The 24269-nt window shown below is 38.3% G+C and overlaps 1 protein-coding gene across 1 annotated transcript; it reads left to right on the forward strand.

Moving 5' to 3' along the window:
- Positions 1-502: 502 nt before the first annotated feature.
- arl6ip5b (ADP-ribosylation factor-like 6 interacting protein 5b) lies at positions 503-22696 on the forward strand. Its single transcript, XM_057319957.1, has 3 exons — positions 503-736; positions 20688-20905; positions 22330-22696. Exons 1-3 carry the CDS (start codon positions 558-560, stop codon positions 22503-22505), a joined length of 573 nt encoding a protein of 190 aa, XP_057175940.1. The 5' UTR covers positions 503-557; the 3' UTR covers positions 22506-22696.
- Positions 22697-24269: the final 1573 nt, after the last annotated feature.

Raw genomic sequence — 24269 nt, forward strand, 5'->3', positions numbered from 1 at the left:
GTATCTGTTACATATCTCCACGCTTTCTGGAATGGACGAATCACAGTCGTCTATAATTACTTTTGATAATTCCATCATTACATTTGCAGGCTGCATTCGTCATCAAACCTGGTTTAATTTTACTGAGCATTACATCCACACGTAATATATAGTACAACAATTTTTGCTTAGATAAAAATAATGGTCAAATATATAATCGTTAATATTCTGAAATAAAACATTATTTATGTATGAATCAAATGCGACGATGGAATTTTCATAAGTAATTATAGACGACTGTGATTCGTCCATTCCAGAAAGCGTAGAGCTGTAACAGATACCACATGGCAACATATCATCGCTATTACTTTAGAAACAGTCTGAACAGGATTTTATTAATAGTAATCACCGTATTAATGGCACTGAGAAACGTGTACAGACAATAAAATGACAACATAAAATGAAATATAAATCAGAGACAACTTTCGTGCCTTTAAGCTCCACCCACTTGATGGTGCGTGTCAGAGCATTGCTGTGTGAATGACGGTGTCAATGTTTTGGTAGCATCCTGTAGCATCATGGCAGGGATGGCAATCGCACCGCTGAGACCCTGGGAGGATTTTTTCCCTAGTGTTGACCGATTCTCTAAACCTGATGTATCTGATTTGAGCAAATGGAATAATAGAGTGATCAGTAATCTGCTCTATTATCAGACGAATTATTTTGCTGCTGCCATCGTCGTGTGTTTGATTGTCGGGTAAGTTAGGAAATTGAATAGCTTTATAACAAGTTAGCTTTATTTTCTACTGATGGATTGCTAAAGCATTGTACAATGTGGTTGATATTGCATATGTTTGGTATATTTAGCTGGTCGCGCTACCAATTTGGACACCGTTTAGTCCGATGCAGTATTTCAAAGCAGAATTTGATAAACAGTAAATTACTTTGTGTTTTGTTAACCATGACGTGTGAAATTCTTGTAAAATTCGTTGATATGTGGAATGTGTTTTAAATGGACCCACCCTGCTTCAGCTGGGTGTTCCCAGTCATGTAAAGTCACAGGCCTTTTGCTTTTAGCTCTCTGGAATAAATGAGTCACTTGCTATGTGAGCAACTGCGCAGACAGCGTGAAAAGTTACTTGTTAAGTTAGAGTAAAAACAAAAACCTTTTTAATATCTTGACTAATAGCTTAAATAACTAAAATATAATATAAAAAATATATTTGTCACATTGTAAACACAATAGAATCTTAAATACTACAATAAAAGTGAGAACTAATAAAAATATTTATAACAACAACATTGAAATCATATAATCATATATAATCATAAGCTAGCAGCAGTTATAGGTCAAAGCACAGAAGCTGCAGCATGTGTGTATGAGGTTCAGAAGAACAAAAAGTGAATCACAAAAGTAACAAAAATGCATACTGTTGTGCACAAATTGTATTCCGAGCAATTACCAAAAAACCTGCTAAGCCTAGTACCGATATATGGAATTCCAAAAGTGACAATATTAAAAATAAATAAATACAAAAATAAATCCATGAAGAAATGTAAAAAAGCAAAAATAAATGAGTATTTATACTTTTATTTCCTTATTTATGGGTAATTATATATTTTTTCACGCTTATTTATTTTTTCATTTATTTATTTATACATTTATTTATTTCCACTTTTATTTATTTCCACATTTATTCATGTATGTATGTATTTATTGCTACATTTATTTATTTTTACATGTATTTATTTCTACATTTATTTATTTATGTATTTCTTTGTCTGTATGCTAATGAGTGGGGGCGTGTTTCACCTCAGACATTAGCAATCGATATCAGAGCGGCGGTGCTGAAGCTTTGAGGCCACACGGACACCTTGTGGTGTGACCAAACGAAACGAGGTTGACGAAGTTGCATAGAGAAGGCAATCTAGTCATTTAATATCACCCTAACTGTATGTAGATAGGGTTACCACACATAGCCTACATACTCTTTATTAGGGACATTGCCATAAAACATTATTCGGTCGAGATTTCTAAAATGTCTTTGCACACTTGAACAGAAACTGCACAACAACAGGTCTGCTATGAGACACTTGGAAGAATACACTTGGACATGGAAGCGCGTGAAATTATCCACTAGTGATCACATTTATTGTAAATGCGCTGGATGGAGCTGATAAGAACTTGAGTTGTTTGTCGATGAGACTCGCACAAACCAGCTCAGAACGCCGAGAGAAACCAGCGCATTTCACTGAAGTCTACGCAAGCATTATGATCAATGTGTTTGAAACGCGTCTGCAAATACAGTTTACATTCGCGTTTCCTAACTTTGCAATGCATAACACGTGGCATTTCGAATGCTTAAATTATAACGCATATTTTCATAGGCGTAATTTGCGGGTGGACGGGTGGGTCATGTCCCCACCACTTTTTGCCAAAGTCAATTTTGTTGCTTTGTAAGCAGAGGCAATTTCTAACAACTCCACCCATCAGTTTCAGATTGGAATAGACAAAGTGTAAGAAACGCACACGAAAATCAACTTCTCCAGTGGCGTAGAGCGTCTGTTACCTACTTCATGTCGTCGTGGGTTCGGGACTGCTGTTCGCTGAACTTTTTCCCTGTCACATATCAGATTGTAAAGGTATTTATTTGTAATAAACGAATTTGAAAATGGCTGTTCAAGTCATACATGTACCAAACATTTTGCGCTTAATTGCACTTTGATGCTATATATTCGTCCTTATTGTTCTTGACATGCCGTTGCTATCGTCTATTGCAAGATTAATTACATTTTGATACTTGATAGAAAACTCAAATAAATGGAAAAAGTCACAACTTTGTAGTTTCATGAGTTCAAAACAAAATTTAGAAAGTTTGTTGTATATTTGTAGCCTATCTGGCAATGCCCGTGTAATAAGCGAAAATAAGTTTTTTTTTAAGATATTATTTTTCCATCTGTTTCCCCTGTATAACTTACTTGAATGTTTGTCCTTATTAGCAGGGGGTTCCCAAACCTCTCAATCCTTGACACAGCAACAGGTAATCTGTGTCAAACACACATTTTTAACATGGAGAAAACACATTCGTTTCAGTAGTTTTTATTTTATCACAAATTAATACGTTTAATTACGTACGGCAACAGCCATCCTTACATATAATAAAGCACAACATGCTTTAAATGATCTATTAATGAAAACATGATATAGTTTAAAAACAAATGGAAGCAGATCTGATATGTGGAAATTTAGAATAGTGAGTTTAGCGGATTCGTACGGTGGCGTATTGCTGCCACGTATTTTTCCACTCAATTATGTCGTTAAAACGAGATATGTCGTTTAAACTAAATAATATGTCGTTTTAACCGACATATATAATTACGTACGTAATTAAACGTATTAATTTGTGATAAAATAAAAACTACTGAAACGAATGTGTTTTCCCCATGTTAAAAATGTGTGTTTGACACAGATTACATGTTGCTGGGTCAAGGATTGAGACGTTTGGGAACCCCCTGCTAATAAGGACAAACATTCAAGTAAGTTATACAGGGGAAACAGATGGAAAAATAATATCTTTAAAAAAATCTTATTTTCACTTATTATACGGGCATTGACAGATAGGCTTCAAATATACAACAAACTTTCTAAATTTTGTTTTGAACTCATGAAACTACAAAGTTGTGACTTTTTCCATTTATTTGAGTTTTCTATCAAGTATCAAAATGTAATTAATCTTGCAATAGACGATAGCAACGGCATGTCGAGAACAATAAGGACGAATATATAGCATCAAAGTGCAATTAAGCGCAAAATGTTTGGTACATGTATGACTTGAACAGCCATTTTCAAATATTTTCATCGTTTATTACAAATAAATACCTTTACAATCTGATATGTGACAGGGAAAAAGTTCAGCGGACAGCAGTCCCGAACCCACGACGACATGAAGTAGGTAACACACGCTTTACGCTCTACGCCACAGGAGAAGTTGATGTTCATGTACGTTTCTTACACTTTGTCTATTCCAATCTGAAACTGATGGGCGGAGTTGATAGAAATGGCCTCTGCTTACAAAGCAACAAAATTGACTTTGGCAAAAAGTGGTGGGGACATGACTCACCCGTCCACCCGCAAATTACGCCTATGGAAATATGCGTTATAATTTAAGCATTCGAAATGCCACGTGTTATGCATTGCAAAGTTAGGAAATGCGAATGTAAACTGTATTTGCAGATGCGTTTCAAACGCAATGATCATCATGCTTGCGTAGACTTCAGTGAAATGCGCTGGTTTCTCTCGGCGTTCTGAGCTGGTTTGTGCGAGTCTCATCGACAAACAACTCAAGTTCTTATCAGCTCCATCCAGCGCATTTACAATAAATGTGATCACTAGTGGATAATTTCACGCGCTTCCATGTCCAAGTGTACTCTTCCAAGTGTCTCATAGCAGACCTGTTGTTGTGCAGTTTCTGTTCATGTGTGCAAAGACATTTTAGAAATCTCGACCGAATAATGTTTTACGGCAATGTCCCTAATAAAGAGTATGTAGGCTATGTGTGGTAACCCTATCTACTAAGGGTGTGCAAAACAGCCAGTATTTGTATATGTATTTGTATTTGTTGAGGGGGGGAAAGTATTTGTATTTGTATTCGAGTAAAATTCAAAATAGGCGTAAAAATCCAGTTTTTTTGCGTTACACTTCTAATTTACGTTATAGTGTACGTAAACAGAGCGAACATGAGAGCACCCGACTGCAGACATCAATAATGCAGCGTAAAGGAATAATCTCCCGATCAAACTCCGCTTCCCGAAAGTTATAAACTGCCTCCGGAACCCAGTTAAGGTACAAAAATCAATTCAACAAAAATAGTGATGCACGCAGTGAAGTCTTTTTTCGCTCAGCCGAGCCTTCTCTGTTGCTGTGTGGAGCAGCCTGTGTCAGTCACCTCTTTTTGAACCCCACCCCCAACCCCCCCCCGACTCCTGAATGTCACTCACTCACTCACTCACTCATGCGGGCATGCACTGCGGTCTCGTGAGAAAACGCAGCTTTTTGATATAAAGTTTTTCTTGTTCCCGAATACAAATATTTTTTAAAGTATTTGTTCGAAATAAGTATTCGTAAAAAACACGCTATTTGTGCCTTTCTGAATACCGTATTCGGGTTCGGCTCCACCCCTACTATCTACATACATTTAGGGTGATATAAAATGACTAGATTGCCTTCTCTATGCAACTTCTTCAACCTCGTTTCGTTTGGTCACACCACAAGTTGTGCCTGTGGCCTCAAAGCTTCAGCACCGCCGCTCTGAGATCGATTGCTAATGTCTGAGGTGAAACACGCCCCCACTCATTAGCATACAGACAAAGAAATACATAAATAAATAAATGTAGAAATAAATAAATGTAAAAATAAATAAATGTAGGAATAAATACATATATACATGAATAAATGTGGAAATAAATAAAAGTGGAAATAAATAAATGTATAAATAAATAAATGTAGGAATAAATACATATATACATGAATAAATGTGGAAATAAATAAAAGTGGAAATAAATAAATGTATAAATAAATAAATGAAAATTGTATTTATTTATTTTTAATATTGTCACTTTTGGAATTCCATACAGATAGTCTATTCTGGCTACATTATTATCATTCTATGCGCGCAGGGTGATGTACTTCTGCTAAAATCTCAGCCAGTCAAGCACCGACCCCCCCCCCAACTGCTCCCCGGGCGCCGCAGCAATGGCTGCTCACTGCTCTGGGTTCATGTTCACGGTGTGTGTGTTACTCACTGCTGTGTGTGTGCACTTGAATGGGTTAAATGCAGATCACAAATTTTGAGTATGGAACACCATACTTGGCCTCACATCACATCACTAATTTGACTTACGTTGTTGACCGTAATCCTAGGTGCATCTTTAAACGAATTAGTGAAAAACTTCATTGTTCCATATGGATGCTACTTGCGCTGGATGTAACTATGTAACTGAGCTGGCTGAGACAAACTATGGAAGCGATCTATTGACTCTATGCATGAGAGTATGCAATGCACACCCTCTATACTTTGTGTTTTATCATGTTATGCTAGTTATGCTAACATTAAACCTTCTGAGACTGAATTCAATAAGGTGTCTGAGTAATCACAAATCCATTTGGTCATTCCTCTTTGCACACAAAATTGGACATGATTTGAAGTAGCAAAAAACTTCACAATAATTTAAAATAGGGATGGAAATTTTTCAATAATTTCATATTTGAATATTTCAGCTCATAAAAAACGAATATTCGAATATAATAATAATAATAATAATGACGTAATTTGTAATGGTTTTATTTAGTCACAATTTCACATCAAGCTTATAATTATTATTAAATATTCATAACGCATTAATATTATATCCTGTATATAGGTTTTCTAATGTTGAAGAAAAAAAAAACCCATAAAAACTGCATTTAAACCTGCACAGAACGGTATAATACAAAAAGAAAACAGAAAAAACAAAACGAACAAAATGCAACGTACAGTATCTCACAGCAGTGAGTACTCCCCTCACATTTTAGTACATATTTTATTATATCTTTTCATGTGACAACACTGAAGAAATGACACTTTGCTACATTGTAAAGTAGTGAGTGTACAACTTGTATAACATTGTAAATTTGCTGTCCCCTCAAAATTACTCAACACACAGCCATTAATGTCTAAACCGCTGGTAACAAAAGTGAGTACACCCCTAAGTGAAAATGTCCAAATTGGGCCCAAAGTGTCAGTATTTTATGTGGCCACCATTATTTTCCAGCACTGCCTTAATAACCCTCTTGGGCATGGAGTTCACCAGAGCTTCACAGGTTGCCACTGGAGTCCTCTTCCACTCCTCCATGATGACATCACGTAGCTGGTGGATGTTAGAGACCTTGTGCTCCTCCACCTTCCGTTTGAGGATGCCCCACAGATGCTTAATAGAGTTTAGGTCTTCACCTTTATCCTCAGTTTCTTTAGCAAGGCAGTGGTCATCTTGGAGGTGTGTTTGGGGTTGTTATCATGTTGGAGTACAGCCCTGCGGCCCAGTCTCCGAAGGGAGGGAATCATGCTCTGCTTCAGTATGTCACAGTACATGTTGGCATTCATGTTTCCCTCAATGAACTGTAGCTCCCCAGTGCCGGCAGCACTAATGCAGCCCAAGACCATGACACTTCCACCACCATGCTTGACTGTAGGCAAGATACACTTGTCTTTGTACTCCTCACCTGGTTGCCGCCACACACGCTTGACACCATCTGAACCAAATAAGTTTATCTTGGTCTCATCAGACCACAGGACATGGTTCCAGTAATCCATGTCCTTAGTCTGCTTGTCTTCAGCAAACTGTTTGCGGGCTTTCTTGTGCATCATCTTTAGAAGAGGCTTCCTTCTGGGACGACAGCCATGCAGACCAATTTGATGCAATGTGCGGCGTATGGTCTGAACACTGACAGGCTGACCTCCCACCCCTTCAACCTCTGCAGCAATGCTGGCAGCTCTCATATGTCTATTTCCCAAAGACAACCTCTGGATATGATGCTGAGCACGTGCACTCAACTTCTTTGGTCGACCATGGCGAGGCCTGTTCTGAGTGGAACCTGTCCTGTTAAACTGCTGTATGGTCTTGGCCACCGTGCTGCAGCTCAGTTTCAGGGTCTTGGCAATCTTCTTATAGCCTAGGCCAGTGGTTCTCAACCTTTTTTGGGCCAGCGCCCCCCCTATCCATTTTCCAGGTCCCTTACCGCCCCCCACAAAAATAATGGGCTAAATATCTTCATAATAATAATAACAATAATAATACATTATTTGTTATTAAAATATAATTTAAAATGCATGTCACTGAATTGGGATAATCGGTAATCTTAATGTATATTTGTTTTGTCTCGTGAAATTAATTACATTTAACTCTTATTTATGATGTAGAAATGTTTATAAAGGTATATCATTTTATTGTAATCATCTTTGGGTAGGATATTAAAACCCAGATCTGACAAGAATACCTGGCTTTATTGCTTATAATGTTGATAATAAATCTCTACACACGCTACTGCTCCACTCATCACTCCCAGGTCACCCCGCTGCACACGTCGGATCATTTCCTCATCACTCTTGATCTCGACCTAACTTCTCCAGACACTACACATACTTCCCCACTGGTCACATTCCGACGCAACCTACATACACTCTCTCCCTCCCGCTTATCCTCTGCGGTCTCCGCCATGCTTCCTCCCTCCGAACAGCTCTCTCTCTTGGATACTAACACCGCCACTGACACTCTTTGCTCCACACTTACCTCCTGCTTAGACAGCTTATGCCCCCTTACATCTAGGCCATCTTGTGCATCCCCTTCTGCCCCCTGGTTATCTGATGTTCTCCGCGAGCATCGCGCCACGCTCACGTCTGCTGAGAGAAAGTGGCGCAAATCTAAAGAACCCGCTGACCTCGGTCTCTATCAGTCTCTTCTTTCTCTGCTGATGTCTCCTTTGCGAAAACTCAGTACTACCATGCTAAAATGCCCGTTGTAGCAAAGCTCAATAAAACGGAAGGAAGGAGGCGGGAACCGGCGAACAATCAAACATTTTTAATCAAAATAAATAAACAATAAACAAGCAGCAAAACAGACCGCAGCCCCTCACGGACGACTGCCGGCTACACGAACATAAACAAAACTTAAATGTCCAGGCCCGGTCCTCTCTCGCCGTTGTAGTGTATTTTGAGGAAACTATGAGTTTAAACACAGTAACCTACAAATAATTAATGGTGATTAACTATTAATTATTTTATACACTTTACCTGATGCAGCAGAGCTAATAACAGCGACAAACTAAATATGCTCGTCCTGCGAGTGATCAGCAGATCTTATATCAACTCTAAAGGTCAGTTTATGGTTCTGCGTAGGACCTACGCCGTAACATACGGCGTAGCCTACGCAGAGCCGCGTACCCTGTGCGTACCCTACGCCGTAGCCTGACGCGCACCTCTCCAAAAATGTAACAACGCGTCAACTCAACGCGGACCCTACGCGGACCGCAAGCGCTGTGATTGGTCGGTTTGGCAGCATCGTACTTCCTTCTACGCATTTCCGGCATCTTCTTCTCTGGTGTCTTCTTCCGGCAAGTTCAGAGTCCACAAAAGAACAACATGGTGAGCATCGACATCGACCAAGTTACTGAGCGTCTGATTGAAGAGGTTCGGAAATACACGCATCTGTATGACTCCTCTTCGGCGGACTATACCGTAAAGACTGTCAGATGGCGGCGAATTCTTGGAGAGAGATTTCCTCTAACGTCGGTTTGGCTTCCATTGTCGTTTGCAAACACTAGCATACACACACACAAAACATCGGCGAAGAAGAGCAAACCCATGAAAACACAAAGAGCCAACTAGCGTTTCGGCGGTGTAATTGCAGTATGACGCATACTCTCAACGCAGAACCATAAATGTTCACGACGGCGTCGTCTACGTACGTAGGCTACCATAAACTGACCTTAAGACATATTACTTTCCTGGCCTTGGAAAAACAATATTCTTACTGTAGTACAGTACCACTTCAGAAATCAAGCAGTTTAAGTGATGTTGATATGTGATCAATAAACACAGAAACAATTCGAGCGTGGATAAATGTGATGAGATAGTTTTGGGCGCGAAAACATGTTTCTTTGTCCGGCACACTAACTCATTTGCATTTATGATCGCCTGGGAGTTTGGAGCAGGAATAGACTTAGAATAGAATAAAATGAGTATGGTATAAAATACATTACTGTGCTATGCACCATATTCTAAGACATTAGGAGAATAACATAGAGACAAGCATACAATGTGGAGATTCATGTATACACTTTAAACCAGTCTTTTGTGGCTAAGGAAAGAGAAAGAGACATTCTTTTGGAAGAATTTGAGGCTCTCAGTCCCTGGTGGCCACATGGCTTTTCTCACTTTGGTGAACAGTCCTGTCCTCCCCCAAGAACCTCCTTTGAAGTCTAGGGGAGAGTATCCGAAATCCGAATCTGTCCTGGTTTAGATGAAGGTGTTGAGAATAGGACATTTGGCCAGACTTGTTGGTGCCTGGTCGTAGTCCTGCTGAGAGGTTACTGTGTTTTATGATCACAGATGGTAAACTTTGATCCGACCATACCCTACACCGTATACTCCTGTCGGCCTTTTATGCTTCCGATCTCCTCTGTGAGAGATACGAGGCCGGTGTGACCTCGCTTCCTCCTCCCATGGCTCTCGTCATGCCTCCCTCGTCACACCCGTATTACCCCACTACTGAAGAAACCCACTCTTAATCCTGCACTGTTAGATAACTACAAACCGGTATCTCTTCTCCCCTTCATTGCTAAAACTCTTGAGCATGTTGTATGTAACCAGCTCTCCTCCTTTCTCATGCAGAGCAACCTCCTGGACAGCAACCAGTAAGGTTGAAGAGCGGTCATTCCACTGAGACTGCACTGCTCTCTGTCATTGAAGCGCTGAGACTGGCAAGAGCCGCCTCAAACTCATCTGTACTCATCCTAATGGATCTATCTGCCACCTTTGACACCGTTAACCACCACATCCTCCTGTCGACCCTCAAGGCTATGGGTGTCTCCGGAATGGTGCTACAGTGGTTCAGGTCTTACCTCTCAGGTAGGTCATTTAGAGTATCCTGGAGAGGTGAGGTCTCTCAGTCCCAACATCTCGATACAGGGGTGCCTCAGGGCTCAGTGCTTGGGCCGTTGCTCTTTTCTGTATACATGACATCCCTTGGCTCTGTCATTTGGAAACATGGCTTTTCCTATCTCTGCTCTGCGGATGATACACAACTCCACCTGTCATTTCAGCCTGATGATCCGACTGTTTCTGCAAGCATTTCAGCATGCCTGAGCGACATTTCGCTCTGGATGAAGGACCATCACCTGCAGCTGAACCTTGCTAAAACAGTACTGCTTGTAATCCCGTCCGACCCTAAGATCCATCACAACTTCTCCATTCAACTGGGCTCATCAACCATCACATCTTCCAGAACGGCCAGAAACCTGGGAGTGGTGATCGATGATCAGCTAAACTTCACAGATCAGGTTGCCAGCACCACTCAGTCCTGTAGATTCATCCTCTACAATATCAGGAAAATTAGACCTTTCCTATCCAAGCATGCTACGCAGGTCCTAGTCCAGGCTCTTGTTCTGTCCAGACTGGACTATTGCAATGCGCTACTAGCTGGACTTCCTGCTTGCACAACAAAACCTCTACAGATGATCCAGAAAGCAGCGGCAAGAGTGTTCTTCAATGAACCGAAGAGAGCACATGTCACCCTCTCTTCATTAAGTTACATTGGCTCCCTATAGTCGCTCGCATCAAATTCAAGACTGCTCCTGGCCTACAACACCACCACTGGTTTGGCACCCCCTTATCTTCACTCGCTCATGCAGACTTATGTACCCGCCAGATCCTTACGCTCTGCAAACGAACGATGTCTTGTGGTGCCATCCCAAAAAGGTAAAAAATCTATCTATCTATCTATGTGACCCTGGACCACAAAACCAGTCTTATGGGTCAATTTTTCAAAATTGAGATTTATACACCATTTGAAAGCTGACTAAATAAGCGTTCTATTATTATATGGTTTGTTAGGTTAGGACAATATTTGGCCGAGATATAACCATTTAAAATTCTGGAATCTGAGGGTGGAAAAAAATCGAAATATTGAGAAAATCGCCTTTAAAGTTTTCCAGAATAAGTCCTTAGCAACGCATATTACTAATGAAGGGAAATAAATGAAACTTACACCATTTATTTACCACAACTAAACCTTTATACACATAAAATTTCATAAAAATAATTTACCAGGAACATATAAAATTTTACACTTGACTTTTTCACATTTTCTCACATTTTACATATGCTCTCAATCAGGGATTCTAAAGTTACGATCAGTTACGATCTAAATCTCATATCACATCTGACCTTAAACAGTCCACAAAGTGTTTTTATTGTTTTGCCATTGTCCCAGTGGCCTAGTGAGGGCTTCGACTCCTGTCTCTCGGTGGCTGACCACACCCCCGGCCACGGCCCCGCGCACGACCCAGTTCAGCATCCTTATTTTGTTCCAAGACCAGGTTCATCACAATGTCTATTTCTCCAGCACTTTTGTCAGAATCATTAAATGGTAGGACCTGGGGCCTTGGACAAACAGTATCCTTGTAGGGATCATCAACAAAAGGGCGGATGTTCTTATACAGGTACTGTTGCCTCTGGAGTGATAATCCAGGAGGAGTCAGGATAACCGGTTCTCCGTCTGGGAAATCCATGCCTTGCAGAAGCATCTGGAAAGGCAATTCGTCACTGCCTGCTTCTTTTTTGACAAAAACCATTCCCGGATGCTCAGCATCAAACCTGAAAAATAAATGAGACAATGAGAAGTTTAGTGCTCAGAAACATAGCAAATGATATTGGGGTTCTGAAAGTGTCTTGACATCAACACAAAAAGTATTTTGATACAGATAAATTAAAACAAAAAGTATTTCGATACAGATCAATTAAAACATGTTCCAAACAAGTGTACATGTGTTGACACTATCTTTTCTGGTATGGTCTGGTTCATGTTGCTTATTACATGTACCTATGAAAAGGGGTCATTAAAAAGTTAACTAACTAAAGTTCCTACATGCAAATCTATAAGTAGTTTGCTCAATATAAATACACTATACATGCCATTACTTAAAGTTGCACACTTACCTAAAATGTTGATACCTTTTTATACCAAGAACTGGTTTACAGGATTCAGCGAAGAAGGTGTGCCCAGTCACACACTGGGACTTCTGTTGTACCATCCTCTCTTCCAACGACCTGGGCGATGTTAACAGTGGAGCTGTCATGTACAACTTTCTCCAGCACACTCTGTGAAGGCACCACATGACGTTTGAATGCTCTCTTGAGAAGCCCAAAACACCAGTCAGGCGCAAATTTGGTGTGCCCGGCAATAAGGAAGTTCAAGGTTATGCTCCTGTGCAAACCCATTGCGACTCTCCAGGCACAATACCAAAGAACAAAACGGTTTTTGTTTTGCCCTGAGCAATTATCGCAGTGGAGATGCACATCTGTTTCTCCAAGACCATAATTTCTGAAGAAAAAATGCAGGTATGAAATTACCGCATTTGAGCCTTTACTAATGAGATGGGCCTCATCAACCAGGATGTTCACCTGCCGAGGAAGCCCCTCACAGCAGACACCAAACAACCCATATTTCCTTGGAACTAGAAAATAAATTGGTCCTGGCTGCATGGGGTTACTAGGCAGGTGGACTTGCTGGGCATAGTCAAAAGAGTAGTGCATAGTGATGTTGCGACTACATGGCGGATTGCTGCTTAGGTTTTTGATGTCATTCTCAGCACACACTTTCTTGGCCTCTGTGACCATGTTATTGTACAGGGACCTCTCAGTTTGAACAGTTAATAGATGTTTCTCTTGTTGTACAACACGGTCTTTTTTCTGGGTGTCTGTCAAGTTCGCACTACGGAAGATGAGACTATTATTCTCCTGGCAAACCCAACACAAATCCGTCATTGGCTTGGCCGTGATAATCCTCAACAACAGACCACACGATGCGGTTTAGTAATAGGGTACACCTGCTACATCCTATTCGGCTGTCTTGTACACTGAACTCAAGTTTTTACAGTGCTTTTGAAGCAAAGGGATAGTGTAATATTTTATAGACACTTAAGATTTGCTTTACTGGGATGTACAAAGACATTCTGTGTGCAGAAGTTATTGAAAATCAGTTGTGTTGATCAGAATGTAATTTTTTTCCCAGGCTAAGCCAATATCACCTCACATGTCTGCTTTCACATTATAAAGAGAATGGAATTGAGCCGAAGGAAAAGAAGTCTGGTGGGAGAAAAAGCAATACACGATCATTTGAATTTGAAGATATACCAAGAGCTGTAAGGTTCCTGACAAATTATGCATCAGAAAATGTACTGGTCCTTCCTGGGAGGGTTCCGGGCTTCAAGAGGGATGACATACAGCTTCTTTCTTCATCTCACACAAAGGTTTCGGTCTACAACTGCTACAGGCAAGGTCTTGAAAATACAGGTAAATAATTATTATAAAACTTGGAGCACAAACATTTCAAGCCTTTGGAATGTTTTAGAAAATAATTTGTTTAACCACAGTCTATTGGTTTGGTTTATTTTATCTGGGTTCTTGTATTTGTTACTTTCAGGACACAGAATAATGGGAGACAGCAACATTTTAAAGCTTTGGAAGAAAGTCTGCCCTTTTATTATCACGGCCAAGCCAATGACGGATTTGTGTTGGGTTTGCCAGGAGAATAATAGTCTCATCTTCCGTAGTGCAAACTTGACAGACTGATCGTAACTTTAGAATCCCTGATTGAGAGCATATGTAAAATGTGAGAAAATGTGAAAAAGTCAAGTGTAAAATTTTATATGTTCCTGGTAAATTATTTTTATGAAATTTTATGTGTATAAAGGTTTAGTTGTGGTAAATAAATGGTGTAAGTTTCATTTATTTCCCTTCATTAGTAATATGCGTTGCTAAGGACTTATTCTGGAAAACTTTAAAGGCGATTTTCTCAATATTTCGATTTTTTTCCACCCTCAGATTCCAGAATTTTAAATGGTTATTTGGAAGATATTGTCTAGCTAACATATAATATATAATAGTTTTGTGTTTAATGGTGTTAATTCATTTTGAAATTGAATAAGAACTGGTTTTGTGGTCAGGTCACAGTTATGTTTAGTTTAGTTTGGGAGTTGTGGCATACTGGTTAGAGAGTCGGACTCGTGAACAGAAGGGTTGCCGGTTGTCCAGGGCGGGGTAACGATGAGGTGCCTTGAGAAGGCTTACCTATCTTGTACGGAGGCTGCTGTGTGCTGCTCCGGGGGTATGTGTGTGTTCTTCTGGTGGGTTAAATGGAGGTCAATTTGTTGCCTGTATTGTCATGTGTATGACAATAAATTGTCTTTAAAAAAAATAATTCTGTATGATATTTACCCATTGCCCTAGGCCTATATGTATTTATGAGCAGTGTTCTTTTATTTTGTATATTCCCTTTACCAGTTTTAGCAGCAATTTACCAGTAAGTAGTAAGGTTCTTGTAGATAGTAAAGTGTAGAAGCCATGTGTTTGTTGGATTTATTACCATTTGTATTACCATAATTTAACTACAAACATAAACTTTAGCTAGTATAATTTAGTTGCTGTGGTTTTACTAAAGATTATTAATTGGAGTATGGTTCATATATAGAAAATGGTAAATTTGTGGATACTGTGGTTTTACTGCAAATACCATCCCTGCTGAAAAAAAACAATGATTTTTTTAATTAGAATGAGATTTTTTAATTAAATTCCTCTTTGTAGTGTGTTTTGGGTTTTATTCCAATAGGATTTACCATCCCACCAATAGAATCCATCACATACAAGTAGACAACAAGTATCCATAGTACAATTCCCATTATAACCATTAAATCCATTACATTTTATGTTGTATTTTGGGCAGGGTTCTATTGTTTTTATTTCAACAGGAATACTTCAACTATAGTTTACTTCAGTAAAAACCAGTGGTGTAAAGTATTGGAGTAAATGTAATTAGTATCGTGGGTAGAGTAGCCAAAATCTTTACTCAAGTAAAAGTACAAGTAACTAGAGAAATTGTTACTCAAGTAAAAGTAAAAGTCACTATTTTAAAAATTACTTGAGTAAAAGTAAAAAAGTATGCAATGAAAAAACTACTCAAGTAGCTAGTTACTTAGTTACTTTGTATCTGATTATATAGGTCTACTACATAAAATTAATATTAACGCCAATATTTTAATAATACATTTTAATCAATATTTTTAATTATCATAAGCAGATATCTTTGCAATATACTAGAGAGACTAAAGAATAGACAAACACAGAAGAGACAAGCATTTCTGTAAATTTCATCTAGTCCTGATGTCAATGTAGTTTACACAACTTATTTAGAATAATAGACCATGTCAAACTAAAGCATGAACTAAACTCAGAGCATTTCCTAAGATGATCTAGAACATCTGCAGTGCTCTCTTAAATGAAATACACATTTTTGAACAAAGCTCGTGTTTTCTCGTGTTGTGTCACGTGTGTGTTGTGAAACGCTCTTACTTGTAAACAAACAGTAAACAGTGAACCACACGCCCATCAACAAGTTTTCTTCCTTCTGTTCTTCAAATGTATATTTCTGCAAGCCCACGTCTCTGTGTCTGACAGGTAACGCGCATGTTGCTGTGTCTGACGAACAGGTCGCGCGGGTGCGCGCATATGGCGGGCATTTATCATTGCTGGCAAACAATATGACACATTTGCAGTTTTGATTGTATAGATATAGATTAATATCCACTTCATCCAACGCTCTTTGTGTTCTGCGTGTTCTTAAGTTTCGCGCTACGAGGAGTGAGTAATCCTGCTTCAGATGATTCAGATCGTGCTGCGAACTGAACAAATCATTTGAACTGATTCATTAGCCTATTCAAATGGTTTTGCCCATTGTTCAATTAATGCTTTCAAAAGAATCGACTCAAAAGAATCGATCACTCGGGAATGCCCGTAAAAAGAGACGACAACCTTGAAATAAACAACGCGTTTTAAAAAGCATATTTTAAAATGAAGGAACGAAGGAACGTCACGCAATGTAAGTTATGTAACGAAGTAAAAGTACAGATTTTCTATTAGAAATTTACTCAAGTAAGAGTAAAAGTACACACTTTTAATTTTACTTAAAAAGTACATATTTCCAAAATGTTACTCAAGTAAATGTAACGAAGTAAATGTAGCGCGTTACTACCCACCTCTGGTTACGTATAGGAATACGGATTTATTCACACAAATGTTTATTCTGTAAGTATTTTAAAACTGAAATGATGTGTTCAGTTTTTGCGCAAACAAAACAGCACGAATGAAGCACGCAGACTGTCTGTCAACTGTAAATTTGACTTTTGACTTTTTTTATTTGATTGATTTTAGGATTGTTGGTCACAAATAATTTCTTTCAATTATGAGTTATTTTGATGAGTTTTAATGTGTAAAATGTGTCTTTTGAGACTATAATCAAGTTGTTCAAGAGCGGTTTGATTTGGATGTTTTATATGGCATGCAGTTCCCTCATAAACTTACTCCTTTATTCCCCAATATCTGCATATTTTTCCCCTTTATCTACAGATATGTTGTGTAGAGGTNTGCCTGTTTGTGTGTGGGGGGGTTAGAGATTGAAAGCAGCATTTTACTTTTTGTCACAAAACTGTAAGCGGTGGGTCTTCGCTAGTTTACTTACATGTGCAGGAATTTGAAAGTATCTCGGCATAACTGCTTTCCTTCCAGCCAGTAGAAGGTGCGCTGTCGCTGACGGGGAGTTTGTTCCTTCCTTTTTGATGAGTTTGTGGTCTCAGAGTTGTTAATTGAACATGAAATCTTCCCCAGGAGGATAAGCATTTGATCCCCTAAAATGAAACGGCAACTTTGAAATGAGCTAAAATACTGCGTTTTATGGATCTGGATTTTGCCAGAGAACGGCTTACATTATTGCATTTTATTGTTTTTCACTGGACAATGATGAAAAATCTATTCTGTTCTGTTCTATATTCCTGACATTATGCTTGTTAATGAAGGAACAGTTAGAAAACCGATTAAACTGATTGAAATCTTAGCAAGCAAGAGGTACATGACGATTTATAAATTTGTCATGGCAGTGACCTATCTGTACAATTTTAATGAGTATACATTTTACTCCTGGCATACTAACTGGATGTCAATTCTCTCATGGCTGCTCTCCTATGCATCATTTCCTCTGGAGAGAAGAGGCGATGGCATGGCTGCCCATCATTGTACTGACAATTACAGCTGGAAACAAAACACTGTCATTTTGTTGAATAAATAAGCTGGCAACGGCAACGAATCATCATACACAGAGGCAGACTTACATGCTAAGATGATGTTTTGTTTACATTTTGTAAGAGCAAAAATGGCATAACTGTGACATAAACAACTCATGAAAACCACAATTGTTGTAGAGAAGGCGTTTAAGAATGGTTGTGACTGACTCACCTGAACTTTGAGGCCTTTTCCCATTCAAGCTGGTAAAATTCACAGTCCATGGTGAAAACTTTGTATTCCTTCATGGCGTCATTTTCCATAACGGAGTCGAAGTGATCCAAACATTGATCGAATTCGTCGTCTTCCAGGGCATCCTCTTTTGTCAAGCCGGTCTCTGGACATTCTGTATCATCTTCCCAATTATTTACGAAAAAATCATTCACTAGTTTCGTTAAATTATTGCTGTCATTAGAGATTAGATTGAGCAAACGCGCTATCTCAGAATCCGTAATCATGACGAATTGTGTACGCTGCGCACGTGACGAAGTAGCCAGCCAATCAGAGACGCTGTAGCAGGCCGTTGCTAAGAAGAAACAGGTTTATTTTAACACTCTCTATTGGCTTACTGCTGTAATGACATTGGGGAGAGTAGATGAACCTGAAAGCGGAAACTCTAAGCTTTACATAGATACCAAACTTGAATGGGTATTTCTCATAGAGCGAACAGTAGCGAGTGGAGTTTATAGGCATGTTTCTGGCCATTTTTGTTCGCGATTTTGAGGGATCCACTCACAAAAATAAAATGTAGATATTTACGGTAGGAAATTTACAAAATATCTTCATGGAACATGATCTTTACTTAATATACTAATGATTTTTGGCATAAAAGAAAAATCGATGATTTTGACCCAAAGAATGTATTATTGGCTATTGCCAGAAATATACTCGTGCGACTTACGACTGGTTTTGTGGTCCAGGGTCACATATATATATATATATATATATATATATATAAAAACTTAGCTCTGTACACTGTAGTAGGCTTTGTGAGACATGTTTTATTTCACTTATGCCTTTTGTTTTCCTAATGTTGACCCAATTGCTTCCATTGTTTACCCAACTTGTAAGTCGCTTTGGATAAAAGCGTCTGCTAAATGTAAATGTAAATAAAGTAAACAGGCTTGATGCCTCCATGCCGACTGTTAAGATCCTAAAAATACCCCGCAACAAAGACGGAGCCATAGTGCTTGTTTCCCTGTTTATTACACGACCGTCATCTGAGGAAGATACAGTTAGGGCCATAAATATTTGGACAGAGGCACATTTTTTGTTATTTTAGCTGTGTATCAATATGTTTTCGAGTTACAGTTTTATAATAGATATTGTCTTAAAGTGCACACTCTCAGCTTTATTTAGAGTGTATTCACATCCAGATTAGCTGAAGGATTTAGGAATTAAAAAACTGTTCCATTGCAGTCAACGGAGTTGATGCAACTCTCTCTCTCAATGGCTCTGAGTATTCCATTTGTTTCAGCAAATTGCAGCGATACATTCTTTTTTTTCTGTCTTTCGGTCTTTAAAAAGAAATGTCTGATTTCGTGCTCAATCTGTTTGTAAAATCAATCGCACAACAACTTTTTTTTTTAGTTCTAAATAGACTAAACACTGCCGCATTCAGTCTTTTTGCCACTCAGTGAGCGTGACTCTCTTGACTTCACGTGTGCGGTGACGTCATGGGCATATACCGAGGCTGTGATTGACTGTTGACGTCAGAGGGGGCTCGCTCTGCCGTCTTTCTCTGTATAGAACTTATATACATAAAGTAGAGCATTAAACCATGTCTTTGATGTTTTACCTATGCATTTATACTCCCCGAACCACTTTTAAAATATCTTGGGCATTGACCTAAATGTATAAACATCAAAGTATTAAACTATTCAATACATTAATATTACAATATCAAAATATTAAACTAATATTTAACTACTTACAGGGTTCTGCAGGTATTCCAATATGTTTTGCTGTTTGTCCGAAATGTTCTGAGAAATGCACTTGCTATTTTGCACATTTTAAGGATGAGTCGAGAAACACACCAAAGCAACTGAGAAAAACTGTAATAAAGCACCCCAACAGAACACAACGCACAGCGTTTCAGCTTTGGTCCTGTTCATACAAATAGCTTTGTGAAGAGGTTCTGTACTTTATTGTAAGTAGACCATGTTATGACTAGGGTTCAGAATCAAAAATAAATTCCAATTCGGAATCGAAAGGTTAGGAATCGGATCGGAATCGAAAAGAATAGGAATCGGATATTTGAAATTGTAATTCCTCTGATCAATTCCTGTGTGCATATTTTCAGAAATGTACATGTGGTAACTTATGAAATGCTGGTATCTCAATAAAAGCCCTTATGAAAATTAACCATATCTTTACTTTAGTAAGCATAGTTTAACTATAGTATTTACAGTAACCACAAATTTACCCTAGTTTAATTAGAGTAACTACAGTTTAACCATGATGTAGTTAAAGTATGGTAATACAAATTATAATATTCAGACAAAACATACTTGTTATGTGTACAGTATATAAACAAAACGGTGTTCATTATTAATATATATATTTTTTGTACAACAGTTAATAAGCAGGCTAAATGACTATACAGGTTGATATCTAAATGTTTTACTTTAACTGTGGAATCGATAAGAATAGGAATCAATAAGCAGAATTGGAATTGAATAAAATTCAAATGATACTCAACCCCACTATTGACCAATCAGCATAATCTGAGTGATGTTTATCACTGTTATGCATTAAATCACCTAATGACTTTTTTTAATTTTGCAGTGTTCTGAACCCCTTGGGCATGTTTCTTGGTGGCGCTGTTGTAGCTCTGGTCTTCATGGGCTCTGTGTGGGCTGGAGAGAACCAGACTATGATCAAGAACTTTAAGAGGAAGAATCCGACTCTGTTTGTGGTTGCTGTTATGGGAATCAGCTACTTCCTGCTATCCTTGTGTGGAGGGGTGATGGTTTTTCTCTTTGGTATTACATTTCCCATGCTATGTGAGTACCAGATCCTTCTATTCTGCTTATGATTATTATCACATTTTATTCTTGAAAGTATTTAGTGGAATAGCAAGATAGAATGTGTTTGTTTGAACATAGTAAGCACCACCAGGAAAAATACAACAGGACACTGATCTATTGAAAGTAGTGTCAAAAGTACTATTCATTTATTTAAGCGAAAAACAGGTAATGCCCCTTTAGCTAGCAATTGCAATGAAAAAGAAAACAACTTTCTAATTTTGCTAGAGGACCTCTGTTCACACCACTTTCAGTAACAAAGAAACGTAATCTCATTCATTTCAATGGATGGTACACAAACTATATTCAAACCGGTGTATCGAATGCCCCTCTCCCCCTACTGCTCCGGCCCAGCCCTGGCCCAATGTTGAGGTTTACCTCACTTTACCTTATGCCACAAAACCAAATTTTCTTCCTTGACATTTGATTAAATTGGATTCAGGAACAGATGCATTCGACTTAATGCAGGGCTACGTAGATTGCTTGGCGCATCACATTAAAGTACAGCAAGAGCAATTCAAAAGCATGGAGCAGTCACGCTCTCACAATACTTTAATGTCTATCCTTATAAAAAAAAACTTATTTTTGTATACTGTGGTAGGCTATATAAGACCAGTTTTACTGCGCTTATGCTTTTTGTTGTCCTAATGTTGTTCCAGTTGCTTCCATTGTTTACCTCATTTGCAATCAAGCAATCTGTGCAGCGTTTGATAATCTTTAGAGGTAATCGTTGCAAACAAGCTATTTCTGTAGCGGTTAACATGACCTCTACACGTGTAAACAGTTAGTTTGGCCTGTTCTTACTGAGCATAATCCAGTTTTCTCTGTTTTGAGAAGAGCCTTCTCCAAACTTGAGCTCTTTTCATAGACGTTTAATAGAATTAAATTCAGGGTTTATACCTCTTCATGATATGATAGTCGAATGTTATATTTGACCATTCTTAGATGTTTTTTGCTTTTGGAACATTATCCTGTTGGAGGATCAATGACCTGCGACTGAGACACAGCTTTGTGACATTGGGCAGTATGTTTTTTGATCTAGAATGCCTTGATTGTCTTAGGCTTAATGTTTCATTTATGAATTCAGGATCAAACCCTGAGTTTAACTACCTTAATGGCACAGTCTTCTGGGCTGGTAGAGATGTTAAGTGGGAAATACAGTATGTCCTCAGAAAAGGTCACACAGAAACATATATTTGAATGATTAGTTGTCTGCTTATTTGTTTTGCAGAGTTGTGCTGGAAAAAAAACTTTCCACACTTGGGGATGAAGGTTTATTACAAAAATATCTCATTTTGTTACGAAAATACCTCAGTCCCTCAGTGTGGTCCAAGTTGACTTTAATGCAGTTATTTTTCAGAGAGTTGTTGCTGGTGCCTTACTGTTGTCTTTTACTTCTTCAGTGATTCTCATCCATGCTTCTCTGAGACTTCGAACCATGAAGAACAAGTTGGAGAACAAAATTGAGGTTGTTGGCCTAAAGAAGACACCAATGGGAGTCATAATGGATCTCTTGGATCAGCAAGAAGAAAAAGTCAACAAAATCCAGGATTTCTTGGAGAGTAAGCTAAAAGATTGAGCATCAAAGCCATCAATGTCTTTTTGTTTATTATTGTGAATATTCTCACAACAGAGATCCCTTTTTAATATAAGTATGTTAAATCATCCATCTTTATCCCTTGACCATTCATTTTAATGTATGATAAAAAAATCTGTTTAATAGTGTTTTTATTTCTTGCTATGATAAAAAAATAAATTTACATTCATTAATTTTGCAGATGCTTTTATCCAAAGCATAGTTGCAAATAAGAGAGCATAACATTATGTCAATTAGCCAACAATAATTGCAGATTGCAAAGTTTAGGAAACTGTGTTTTGTTCTACATAGGAATTGTAAATTTGTGACATACACCCTGTGCATGCAGCTCTTGTAGAAATTTTGTTTTTGTTTTCATTGAGAATGTTCATAAACATGTAACCTTTATGAAGCTGGAAAGATAAGGGCAATAGCAGAAGGCACTTTAAGTTTTTTTTGGATTTTAAAATATACAATATATTTATGGTTATAGATCCAGTTTCCCCGTAGGACAATCATTATATTGCACATTCATAATGTAATAACAAAAGTTTCTTTATGTACCAATATGCGAATCAATATGATGCATTTGATAGGAATGGTTTTACTTAAAATTGTGTTCAACCCACATGATTTGTCACTCTTAAATAAAAAGAGCCAAACAAGTTGTTTAGCAAACAAACATTTATATTCTTTTATTTGTTAATATATGATGGTTTTGTCAGACTTAATACATTTACTAACAATAATAAATATTGGGGCACCAGTAGCATCAGTAAAGTACCATTCCATTTGGTAGAAATCAGGCGTTTGAAACATATTAGTTAATTTTCCTATATTTTTTTGCCTATATTTTTTCCCACTCTCATTCAGAATGCTTGTACTTCACAAATGATCTTAGTGTTGCATGCCAAAATTAATTGCACTTTGTTGGGCTAAAACAAAATTAATTGCACTTTGTTGGGCTAAAAAGGACAGTTTTGCACTACTTTTGTGTGTCATTGGGAGAAGAATTCATTTATATGTAGATGGTGGTTAGATGCATTTTCAGTTCCCTTGCGAGTATGGTTCACTAAACATTGCATCAGTGGCTGACGGAAAACTTCCTTTCACCTGGAATTCTGAATTTTCATTGAATAGCACCAGTGAAACACAGGGCAATGGCGTTCCAGCGTGAATATTTTGTTTAAGGAATGCATCAAATGTTCGGGACCCATAAAGATCGACCTCGCTGTCATGAAGAGTGAGGCGCCATAGCGGAAGAAGCAGTATCAGCCTGAGCTTTCCCTGGCTCAATGTCCATGTATCTCCCCTGTATCCTGAGTCAGGAGCCAGCCGGATGGTTTCTTCAGGTGCCTCAGAGGACAGTTTTGAGGATGACACTGTGTCAATATATAGGCCTTTATTTATGTTATTTAAGTTCACATCAGTGCTGGCGATACTCTATTTTCAGATTAATCTGCAGTTATTGGCACAACCTCTAACTCCTCAAGCCCCTCTGACCCCATTTGGACCAAGGTATTCGACGGGCAGAATAGAACAGTGAGACTGCGATGTGACTGTGGCTCATGAGTCACCCTGGTTTTTCTTGACAGAAATGAACATATTTCATACAAACACTACATCATATTGATCCCCCAACCAAAAAAATCAAGATGATACATTTGTGAGATGTTTTTTTTTTCAGATTAGCTTCCTTTTAGGTTCTTCTAAGCAAGTTTCTGAGCAGAGAAAAAGACCTGATTATTGTAAGTAAATCAGGAGAAC

This window comes from Triplophysa rosa, linkage group LG21, assembly GCF_024868665.1.
Source record: "Triplophysa rosa linkage group LG21, Trosa_1v2, whole genome shotgun sequence".
NCBI lineage: Eukaryota > Metazoa > Chordata > Actinopteri > Cypriniformes > Nemacheilidae > Triplophysa > Triplophysa rosa.